At 43.4% G+C, this 12,406-nt stretch overlaps 1 protein-coding gene across 2 annotated transcripts in view; it reads left to right on the forward strand.

Moving 5' to 3' along the window:
* The window catches only part of BMP1 (bone morphogenetic protein 1), a 142,303-nt gene that overhangs the window by 66,383 nt on the left and 63,514 nt on the right, over window positions 1–12,406 (forward strand). For both annotated transcript variants that reach the window (XM_040346152.1, XM_040346153.1), the window contains exons 3-7: window positions 2,071–2,226; window positions 2,408–2,525; window positions 2,643–2,821; window positions 4,778–4,883; window positions 5,070–5,194. In XM_040346152.1, coding sequence (XP_040202086.1) covers window positions 2,071–2,226; window positions 2,408–2,525; window positions 2,643–2,821; window positions 4,778–4,883; window positions 5,070–5,194 — 684 coding nt within the window. The remainder of the gene's footprint in view (window positions 1–2,070; window positions 2,227–2,407; window positions 2,526–2,642; window positions 2,822–4,777; window positions 4,884–5,069; window positions 5,195–12,406) is intronic.

Raw genomic sequence — 12,406 nt, forward strand, 5'->3', positions numbered from 1 at the left:
GAGCTCCAAACTTTCCGAACAAATGGCCAATTTACTGTCCTTCAGGCCTGAATCACACTAGTGCGTTGCGTTTTTGAGCTTTGTTGTCTTTGCGAATTTCTCTATAAGGTGTTCTGCAGATCAACTGTGTTTTAGCTGCAGATCAGGTGCGAATTTGGAGACCTGGGAGAGGGGAGGGGGAGGGGGGAAGTGTATTGAACTGAATGAGACAAATACTGAAGAGAAATGAACACATCTGCGAATTCAGCTGCGTACCCATCAGGGCTGTGGAGTCGGAGTCGAGGAGTCGGAGTCGGGGGAAATTTTGGGTACCTGGAGTCGGAGTCGGCAAACAATGCACCGACTCCGACTCCTACTAAATTTAGATTGGAATAAAAAAAAAAAAAAGCAAGTTTAAATGTCCCAATTCACAAAAAGTTATAATTAATGACTTCTCTACTGTAAGAATAAAGACCAATGCATGCAGTGCCTCACGTAACCGCAAAACGAACACGTTAAGTGACCGTGAAGAAGCATGCTTTTCATGTGCTTCACTATATGGCACGCAACGCACAATTAGGAGCTGCAATACTTATACTTTCCATAGTGTTGTGTTCTGCTTTTACAGGGAACGCAGCGTCCATGTGTAACCTAGCCTCTCACTGATAAGGGATTAAATAAATATGTTTTTTGCAGGACTAGAGAGTGAGACACTTGTATAAGTGAAGGGAATGGAGGGCCAATAGTTCAAGACTGAAGCTGTAAACCATTTGGAAAAACTGCTGTCATTTAGCTAAGGCTATAAAAACTTGTAAACTCCGATTGTTAGCTTAAACTTTAAACATGACTATGGGATTCTCCTAGGAAAATCATGTTTTAGAATAAAAAAAACTTTGTTTTCATTGTGTTTGTCTTTTGCTTAAACTGTGCAATACAGTAAACTGTTGGATTCCCAGCCAGTAGTCCTGTGGTAGGTTGTGTTTCTTTCCCTCAAGGAATGTATAAAATACATTCGCATATTAATACAGAGGAGTCGGAGTCGGAAGTACATAAAACTGAGGAGTCGGAACATTTATCTACCGACTCCAAAGCCCTGGTACCCATAGAAGATAATGGGACTGAATTCGCACCTGAGCCGCACCGCAAGACATAAAAACCCGCACACGGTTTGGAGGCAATGCGCAGTGCGGATGCATCGCACATATGTGAACCAGCCTCATTGAAAACAATGTATTTTGAAATGTCCTGCGAATTGGATGCAGTTTAAGCCGCACTCAATTCGCATAGGTGTGAACCTGGCCTCAGACTTTGAAAAGACTGGACTTTGGGAATTGGGAGTAAAGGACCCATCAATGGTATTGGTAGAAGGAATAGTGCCCCATCATTGGTGTCTTTGGTAGGAATCGTGGCCCACTGTTGGTACCAGGGGCATAAATAATGCCCCATTATTGGTGTCAGTGGGTTGTTGGAGTCAGTGGTAGGAATTATGCCTTGTATCAGTGGGAGAAATAGTGTCCAAAGGGCCACATCTGGCCCCTGGTCCAGAGCTTGAAAACTACTAATCTGATCTAGACTTAAGGAATCTGTTAGGAGTAATAGATGCTTTTTTTTTTTTTTTCTTTATACATTAGTCCTGCAAAAGGACTTGTTTATTACAGGGCTTTGACGGTGAGACCTTTGAATTTGACCTGACTATGTATTGTTACCCCTCTCCAACACTACCTGGAGGAATTGAAGTTGGATTTACTAAAAGCCGCATTATGATGGTCACTATTTGTAAAGTCCATACCGTGCCTTCCTCTGGCTACCTCACTGTGACCATGATTAGGCCTGCTGAACCAGCCCCCAGGCATTGAGCATCACATTAGGGGAGCGCGCACATAGGGGTGAGGGTGCTTTTTACTCTGAGGTTGAACAGAAAGGGGATTCTCCAGTGTATTTAAAATCGATAGGGATATAAAAACAAATATGCACACACTCTCTCCTATTTTTTATTTAATTTTTTTTTATATTCTCTGCTACTCGTACAGTATACCTTATAGATGCGATGTATAAGAAACTTATCCCATTCTTTCCTCTTCTGTTCCCCAGTATCCAGACCTGCAAGGAATGGCACATTGTCAAGGACAGGACGCCGTGCACGTACAGACAGAAGAGTCTCCCGTGGCAGGCGAGCTGCAACCTCTCGACCAGAACGCGTGTGGCCACATGGGATTATTCCTTACGTTGTCAGTGGAAATTTCACAGGTCTGTCAATAACTCTACCTTAACATAAAAGCCCTAACTACTTTATCTGTTTAAGCTTTTTATACCCTTTTGTCATTCTGTCATTTTGATGATCTATTTTTTAAATTTCATAAAACTTACGAAGTCCTCCTTGCCCTGTTTTTATCATCTTTTTTTAATATATTGATCTTCCATGTCACAGGCAGTCAGAAGGCAATATTTCGGCAAGCGATGCGCCACTGGGAGAAGCATACTTGTGTCACGTTTCTAGAGCGAACCGATGAGGACAGTTACATTGTTTTCACATATAGGCCTTGCGGGTAATGTAGCATTTCACATACAAATCAAAATGCTGTGTGGTTTTAATTTTTTTTTTTTCAGTTCTCAGAGTATTTACTCTTTTTCTTGTTCCTCCTAAATTGTCATCTTGCGTGCAGGTGCTGCTCCTACGTTGGGCGTCGTGGAGGAGGACCTCAAGCCATTTCTATTGGAAAGAACTGTGACAAGTTTGGCATTGTGGTTCATGAGTTGGGTCACGTCATTGGATTCTGGCATGAACATACAAGACCGGACCGGGATCATCACGTCACCATCATCCGCGATAACATCCAACCGGGTACTTGAGAAGATGGTCCCCAGGGCCCAGGGCATTTTTGTGAGCTTTTGGTAGCTGGTATTGGCAAGTAAAAAAAAGGACAGCTCCAGTTCTGAAAGATGTGCATTTAGTACTATTCAACCTTAAAATAAATGGACACAATTGGGTTTACATGTACTGTAAGTTGATTATGTATTCATTATGTAGGTTTACTTTGGGAACCTTTTTATATTTGTCCCCTTGTTTAGCCTTACTTAAAGAATATCTCTGACCTTTTGAAGACTAACAGTTGGTGTCATGTGCACTGACGCAGCACCATAGCCTAAATACGTACATGTAGAGATGATGATTTGTGAAAAGGCAGCAACTGTCAATCCTCATGGGAGCTTGTTAGTTCTGACTTCCAGCTCTGGTGTTGTCAGTAGACACTATTAAGAAGGCTGAAGTTTATGCACAGCCAAAACTTTTTTAGTTCTGTTGGGCATTTACTGCTATTCGGGGCTCTCCTAAGCCAGCCATAGACTGTTCGACTCTCAGCCTGTTCAGCAGGGAGCAGCCAAGATTCAAACCATTTATGGGCACGCTGATTGTACCCTTGTTGGTCAGCTTGGGTGCAACCAGCCTGATGGATTGTCTTGCAAATTTTATTGCCAGTGGCTATAGCCACGAGCACAAAAGCTCCACGGAAGGAATCACCCCACCAACACTGACTGCATTGATGGAGGGGAATAGAGTGACTTTCTTTCCTGCAGCCTATGGTTTTCTGCAACAGTCTACGGCTGGCCTTAGAAATTTCCAAGCACATGCTGTCTTCTGACAATAGTTTTCACGATAAAGGAATTAAGGAAAAATCTCCAATGCCAACAAAGACAAAAATAAAAATGCCTTTTTTGTTTTTTTTTGTTTAGTAGAATGGAGGAAGGCTAGATCCCTTTCTGTTTTTTTTATTGCTGTCACTTGGACAGTTAGTCGTTTCACACTACGGCGACACGACTTCCAGCGCGACTTTCAGAGGCGACTCCGACACGACTTGAGCATAAACCACAGGGCGATCTGGGGCGATTTACAACACGACTTGAAGTCGTCTCCAGGACAGGAGACTTTCCAGTGGCCAATCGAACAACAATCAGCTCTAGGGAAGGGAGGGGAGGGAGAGGTTTGCCTGAGAAATGTATGTTATCTTCCTGGAAAGTCGCTTCAGTTAAGACAGTGATCAGACTTCGTGGCGACTTCCATTGAAATCAATGGGTACAAATCGCCTACAGGTCGGATTGAAGTAGTACAGGAACTTCTTCTGAAGTCGGAGCTTAAGTAGTGTGTATTAACACTGCTCCCATTCACTTACATTGTTTTTCTCTACAGCGCGACTTGGGACGACTTGAGGCGACCTCAAGTCGGATCCCAAGTCGCCCCAGTGTGAACCGACTCTAAATGGAAATCTCTCTATCAGAGCCTCGGGTAGCAGTGAAAACCCAACAGAGGTTCTCATCCTTTCCTCATCCTCCCCCCTCAAAACAAAAAAAGTTTTGGGCAGAACTTGCGTTTTAAATATAAACGTTTCTAAGTAAGCCTGCACAACTGTAATGTTTGGGGGAAAAAAATCCTATTTTGCATAATTCTAGGCATAACTGGCTTTGATTAAAATGTTTTCCCAGCAGTTATTGAAATTGTCAGAATGTGGGAAAGTACTTTGAGTCTCATCATGCAGATTAGGAGTTATGACTTTACTCTGACATTCCTGATCTGCATGCTTCTTCCAGGAAAATAGACAGTACATGTAGCACATTTTGCAGATCAGATATCAAAACGGTCTGATCATAGATTTGAATAATATTCAAGCAAGGACATTGAGAATATAGGGTAAATTTATGACCAAGACTCCTCGAGGGTGTGTCCAAATAGTGTGGCTACGTCTTGGCAGTTAAGAATTCCAGAGGATCCCTGTGTTTTATATCTGATTGACTGTTATTTCCTCAGGACAGGAGTATAACTTCCTGAAAATGGAGCAAGAAGAGGTGGAATCTTTGGGAGAGACCTATGATTTTGACAGCATAATGCACTATGCCAAGAATACTTTCTCTAGGTAAGGGAATATTTGGAATTCATGAGACATAGTGTCTTTACCAATTACTGTTTCCACTTGATGGATCACAACCCCATCTTGACGGAACACTTGAAGATTGTTCATTAAACCTTTGTAATAAAGCTGTCCATGGCCTGTGGCTGTACTGTTGTTCACGCATTCTTTGGGTTTTTTCTTTTTTAACAGAGGGATTTTCCTTGACACAATTCTACCTAAATATGAAGTTAATGGAGTTAAGCCATCGATAGGACAGAGAACAAGACTTAGTGTTGGGGATATTACTCAAGCCAGGAAGCTCTATCAGTGTACAGGTAATGTGGTTTGCCACAATTTATTTTTATACTAGCTATATGTTGGTATAATGCTGTGTATATTAAGCTGCCATTATTTAAATAAAATGCTGTCAAATAAGCTGTAAAAGAGAATACCTGGTAGAGAATGTTGTGTATTCGTTGACCTGCTGGTATGTAGGAAATGTGTGCACTAAGCTATATTAGTGATGCCTAATCTCAAACTGTGCTTGCGGTTTTAATGGTTTGCCTGGAATTTTGTATATATATATATATATATATATATATATATATATATGTTCCTGATCAGTGTAATATACAGGAAACGTGTATACGGATTGTATTGTACAAATAATACAGCATGTCCTTTGCTTTGTTGATGTACAGGGAATAATTTGTGCACTAGATTTTGGTACTACACAAGAACTAGGGTATGTAGTGGGTTTTAGGATGTATAGGAAGTGCTTTTGTACAGAAGTTATTGATTTTATTTAGAGAAAAGTGCCATGTGTTCTTATCTCTGTCACTTTCCACCTATTGCTGGCTATGCAGATGTTATGTATACGTCCTTTCCTAAAAGTAAAGGGCATGCTGTGTGTGTACTCTGCTCTCTGGGTGTATGGAAAGCTGTGTGTACTAATTTCTGTTTAGTGTGTCTGTATCTATGGAATGCTGTGTGCTAGATCTGTGTGCAGCGGATGCTTTGTGTCCCAGAGAATGCTCCATGTACTGGGTTCTACTGGTGTCCAGGGAATGCACCATGTACTGGGTTCTATTGGTGTTCAGGAAATGCTGTGTATTGGGTTCTGTCGCTGTGCAAGAAACGATCTATGTACTGGATTCTGTTGGTGTGCTGGAAATGCTGTGTACTGGATTCTGTTGGTGTGCTGGAAATGCTGTGTACTGGATTATATTGGTATACTGGGAAATTGGTACTGGTGTATTGGATCCTACTGGGATGTATGCTGAGAATTTTTTTTGTGTAATTCACTCTATTGATATGCAGGGGATGTTCTGTGTGGGATCTATTGGTGTGTATGAAATGATGTGTGTACTGGATGCTGTTGATGTGCAGGGAATGTTCTGGGTCTACTAAAATGCTGGGCGTGCCGAATGAGTTGGGCTCTGTGTACAGCTAATGTTCGGTTCTCTGGGATCTGTCTGTATGTATCGCTACCCCCTCAGGAGCCGCTGGTTGTTTGTGGGATCGGCATATTAAGTTACCTCTTACCGTTGTCTAGGGGTGAAGTTGATGAGTAGATTAGTAAGCGAATGTGCAGTCAGCAAATAAAGGTTTTCTGAATGCTTTATTTCTCGGCCGAACACGACCAACAACCATAAGAGGTAGATAGGAAAGGCTGATGAGGTAAAGGAACTTTGCAGTATCAGGCTTTTGGATGAGAAGAAAGCAGTCCTGCTTTCACAGTTAGTCGCCACTCTAGCCAGAGTGGGTGAAGTGCCTCCGGACAGACTCCTGCTACGAGCCTGGCAGCCGAAGCGCCACTTTAAGGTTGCTGGGAGGAACAGGTCTCTGCCACAGACCTGGCTCTAGGGACCTCTGCCACAGGCCTAGTACTTGGATGAGCTAAATGGATTGAGCGAATCCTCCCAGTAGATTAGGTTACGGTCACCGTGTGACAGTTGAAGTGTACCTGTCAATGTCCCGGTCACCAGATCCCTGATGGTTCGTTCAAGCCCCTCAGATAACCTGCCTCCTGGTTTTCCTTGAGCCGATCCCCCACCGCACAGCACATAGCTTGTGATATCTTCAATAGAGTTGGGGACCCAGTAAATCACTAGGGCCCCTTTCAGCAGCATCGAGCTCCGCGTAGCATGCGACCCCGGCCTGGTAGGCCATATCGCCGGGGTCCGTTGGATGCGCACCCCCTAAAGGTGGGTGCCACACCTGGAACCCGCGAAGAACCAAGAAATATGGCGTCTGCCACAGATATACTTTCCCCCAGCATGCCCCTCGAGGGAGAACTCCTCCAATTGGCTGCTGGGGAAAAGTGGCTCTGCCAGAACCCCTCTAGTGCCAACTGTCGCCCAGGGGTGGGATTGGCACCCCTGGAGCGCAGACTGACCTACAAGACAGTTCAGGAATGACAGCAGCCCAAATTTTACAAATTATGAATGGGAGCAAAATAACATCTCCATACCACTCCTATGCAGACGACACACAACTGTATTTACGCATCTGCAACAAAAAGGATCATTCTCTTGGACTAGAAATGCCTCACTCTAATAGATAACTGGATGACAAACAGTTATCTTAAGCTCAATGGGTCGAAAACAGAACTTCTCCTGTTTCATGCTAACTGGAAAAATGACCCCGCGTCAACATGGACTCCCCCGCCCATTCTAGGTAAAACTATCACCCCTAGCACCAAAGTCAAAAGTCTCGGAGTCATTTTCGATACCTACATGACAATGGATGCACAAATAGGGTCAGTATTCAGCGGATCCCACCATCTGCTGCGCCTACTACGCAGACTCACGCCCTTTATCCCGAAAGAGGACATTGCAGTCGTGGTGGGAACAATCATCAATTCCAGACTCGACTACGCAAATGCCCTCTATCTAGGACTCCCCAAATACCAAATCACTCGTCTGCAAGTCGTTCAAAATACGGCCGCTCGACTAGTGACTGGAAAAAAAACATGGGAATCAATCTCACCTTCACTGAGATCCCTTCATTGGTTGCCAGTAAAAGACAGAATCACTTTCAAGGCACTCTGCCTAATACATAAGTGTATTCAAGGAAACGCCCCCCAATATCTATGCGAAAAAATAAAAGCCCATAACCCCAATCGCAATCTGCGATCCACCAATCAAAACCTCCTCCAGATACCCAAAGCCAGATACAAGTCCAAAGGAGATCTAAGATTTGCAGTCCAGGGACCTCGGCTGTGGAATGCACTACCAACCACCATCTGACTGGAGTCGGACCACTTGGCCTTCAGGAGAAGGATTAAAACCCATCTCTTCTGAGGTCAAGGGGTTCCTTACCCATGAAATGGATACAGCGCCCAGAGGCGATTCAGTTTGCATGTGTTGCGCTTTACAAGTCTCTCTCTCACTCATTCCCCACTAACTTTAACGTAGTGCCCATACTGAAAGTAAGGGGGTGCTACATGTATATGGGGGTACTGTGTGTACAGGACTTTTTTGGTGTGCAAAGAATGCTGCAATGCAATTGTTTCCATTTAGCTCTGTAGTGTGCAGTAAATTGTCTGTGCCGTTATTTTCCAGACTATGCAGAAGGGTTGATATGTATTTGGCTCAGGGAATGCTGTGTGAACCAAGTCTTGTTCTTGGCCTTTTCCTTTTCTAATTGACTTGCTCCGATCTTTCTCTCTCTTTCTCACACTCATCAGTTGGAGAGCTGTACATCTTGTCCCCCTTTCACCATGCTCGTGTAAGTGAACCTTTCCCAGTTTCCCTGACAACTGCAGGAAGCATTTGTTTGCAATGGTCATCAGCTGTGTGTAGAAATGTCAATACAGTGTTACTCCAAGCACAGAGCTTTGTCTGTAACCATCTAATTTCCGAGAGGAATGTAGCCCACTGCTATATTAACTCTGCCGTGTCCTAGCCTGAGCAGAACAGGTTGTATTCAGCTGGCACAGATCTTCCAGAACGGCTTTTTCTTGGAATACCACAATGCGTACCAGATGTCCACTCACACATGTGCTGGCATTGTCCCATAATGCTTTGCTGTAACTTCTTACTTGTTACAAAACCTAGCTGTTGTCATGCTAAACCATTTCATTTTAGAAGGACAAATGGAAAATGCTTATTATGTAAGATAAAAAAATAAAATCTACCTGAGCTAGACAAGTCTCAGGAGTCAGGTGGCCAGTGCACCCTAAAACATGTCTGATGGCTAAGCTGTTTATGCTGTAGTAATAAAGTAAGTGGAGCCACACATTGCCTTTGCTAAAAATATAAACACAAAGTGCACCCGAGCATGCAGATGAACTTTTTTTATAGGTGAAAGGTAAAAATGCTTACAATATAGTGACTTGGTCAGGGCATATCACCAGAACTGACCTCCCCAATAGTAAACCAGCCGTTCCTGAAGACACACTTGTTGGGTAGCTGGCCTAGAGAAGAGAGGTTACCAGAAAAGAACATGCACTAACAGAAGAAGCGGCAGACCAAAGGATAAAATCCAAATTCATATATTTGTTTTTTACATTCGCACACCTGGCCTAAAGATTTCCAGACTCTTGCAGCAGAGGGGTCATTGGGTGGATAGTGGGGGGATATCCCCCTTTCCCAACCAGGCCCCTCCCTCTACTCACTTTTTCTTTCTACCCCCCCCCCCCTTTTTTTTTTTTTTTTTTACTCCCTTTTCTTATTTGTTTTTCTTTCTTTCTTTCTATGGTCAGACTAATTGACTTTTACAACTGAGGCTGCCAGCTCGATTGTCGGCCTTCTAGGTGCACCTATACACCAATCGTTTTACATGCTCCAGATCTTGCCATTTGTGAATCACTCTTTCCTTGGCTTCTGGGCTTCTTCCTGCCCTTTTCCTCTTGTTTTAAGACTTGAGGTCAACACATATTTTGTATTGTTAAAAATAGTTTGACTTTCTCGAAGGCCTTTGAAATCCTGGCCATAGAGACATGGCGTCCATCCCTGTTGAGGTCTTTGGACTTCACATGCTTTCATTATAAGTGATGTTTTTGCAAATGGATATTACTAATAATTGTAGTTACCATGCTTTTATATAATGTCAGGCCTTTGGGCCCATGTATTTGCACCCTTTCAAATAAAGTATTTTGTGAAATATCAAAAATAGTCGGAGAAATAACCCTCTTCACCTTGAATGGACTAAACAATATAGCTTTCTGTATGAATCTAATGTAAGGAAGCTAATTGGTCAGTCAGGAGAGTCACTGGCCAGCATTATCTGTGGGAGCAATCGAGATCAAGGTTCTTGATTGCTTTGGCAGATACTGCTTGCCAGTGACTTTCCTGGTCTAGCAAATGGGTTCCCTACATGGAATAGTGCAGGAAAGCTATATTTCGAATCCATTTGAAAGTTATTATTTGAAAGTGGAAGTCCAAGCTCTAACTAAGCATAACACTGCTCCCTCCCTCTTCTAACTCCCATTCTACCTACCCTATAGAAGGAAGATGCATATACTTGCCTATTCTGAGAGTGTTGTGGTCAAGTCACACGCTTTCCCTAGCAGCTGGCTTCAGGGGAGAGAGCCCTGAAAATGGGTGGCATGCCTGGGTGGTAATGGGACATCAGTTGTCGGCTGTCCCTCCCCCTAAAGCCACTGCTGGGAGACGATCACGAGACTGGATTACAGCACCCTAAGGCTCCATTCACATCTTGGCGACAAAACGCCCGACGCTCGATACGCTGGAGGGGCGAATTTCCATTGCTGTCTATGAGATGGTTCACGCCGAAACGCCGTACGCCTGCCACCTGAAAACAAGTCCCGGACCCTTTTTTTCAGGCGGCATTGGCGTTCGACCATAGACAGCAATGGAAATTATTTGTTAAAAAAAAAAAAAGTTAAACGAATCGCGGCAAAATACGCCGCGTACGCGGCGTTACTTGTCGCCTAGGTGTGAATGCAGGCTGAGAGATTGCAAGTATAAGAGTGTTCCTTCTACACAGTTGTTGGAACAGGAGAGTGGTTGGAGCCATTTTAAGCTTGGTTGGTTAGAGCCTGGACTTTAACTGAAGCCCTAAGAGCCCTTTAATACGGGTGGGTGGACCGATCTGATCCTGTCCACTAAAAACGGATGGATAGGGATGCGTTCACCATCTGTCTGGCAGATCAGATTGCAGTAAACAGACAGGCAGTAGAGGAGTGTGGGCTGTGTCCACTCTGCATAAGCAGAGTGGGCACCGACCAGCCATCTACCTGCTCCGCAGGGATCAGTAAACTGATTCCCCACTGAGCTGGTGAACTCCAACGGAGCCTGCCCTGTGTGTAAAGGGCCTAATGTGGTTCTCTGATCACTGAAATGCATTGACTGTTTTTAATACTGTATAAAGAACTTTTTTTTTTTTCTTCCTTTTCGGTCTGGCGCCGCTTCCATTAAGATAGCCTTGTCTGCTATGAGCAGCTTAATCTGAGCCATTGAGTTCTCTTGCTCCATTTCATTACTTTGTATTATCTCACATCACAGTCCCAGCAACTCTTGGGTGCTTTTTTCTTCATTAAAGTAAAGATGTTGGCAGAGAACTTCTGAAATGGACACTACAGGAACCATGGTAAAAGGAACCTGCAACAAAGTTCCCAGAGTGTGGAAACGGAGAAGTTTTTTATTTTGGTCATATGAAGAACTTCCAGTCCCAGGCTAGATACTTCACAAAACTGGGGTACAGCTTTGGTCCTCCAGTTCCCACATTCTAAGATGTTTTTGTAGATTGCTTCAACATGGTTCTTGCAGGGTCCACTTCAGGGGTTATTATTTCTGCTAACCTCTCTACAAGAATGTTTCCACCATCTGTTGGTGTGATCTGGTTTATAATTGGGGGTGGTGGTTGTATTCCTGATGCTATGCCCTGATCAAGTCACTTTATTGTACATGCAGTTTTGTCTCTAGCTATTAAAACAGTAGGCACCATGCACACTGGCATTTTTCACTAGCTCAAAAAAAGCTAGAAAAAATGCTAATGGCATATTTGTTCTAGCTTCTACTAGCATTTTAATAGCTTTTTAGAAGCTTTGAGGAGCAGTAACATTTTATTCCGTTGTTTTTGCAGTACATTTGGGGGAAAAAAGCTGTTGATAGCATTTTTAGGAGCATTCAACATGTTTTTCTGCTAAAAAAAAACTTCCTGCTCCTAGATGCTGAAGCTCAGAGTGCTAATAGCCGAAAGTAGGTTGCATGGACACCTAGGATAACGCTATTTAGCTTCTAGGAACAGAAAAATGCTCATAACCAATTCTAGGCATTTAAAACAAAAAATGCTAGCGTGAATAGCCTTCATGTGCATGGTTTTTGATTTTGCATGCTTATATGGCCTATGGATATACGCAGAGCTTGTGAGCACAGACATATTTCCCTTTGTACCATTTGAACATTTGACATATTTCGTGGCTTTTAGAAAGTTCCTGATGGTTCTGTGATGTACTAAGCAGCTGCAACATGACTGCAAGCACCAAACATTTTTTACAGCGGTCTTGTTAAATATGTTGCTTTGGTTCTCTTCAGTGGGACCCCTCTGATTTGGCAGTGCAGGGGGTAGCAACAGGT

Source organism: Rana temporaria, chromosome 3 (genome assembly GCF_905171775.1).
Source record: "Rana temporaria chromosome 3, aRanTem1.1, whole genome shotgun sequence".
Lineage (NCBI taxonomy): Eukaryota > Metazoa > Chordata > Amphibia > Anura > Ranidae > Rana > Rana temporaria.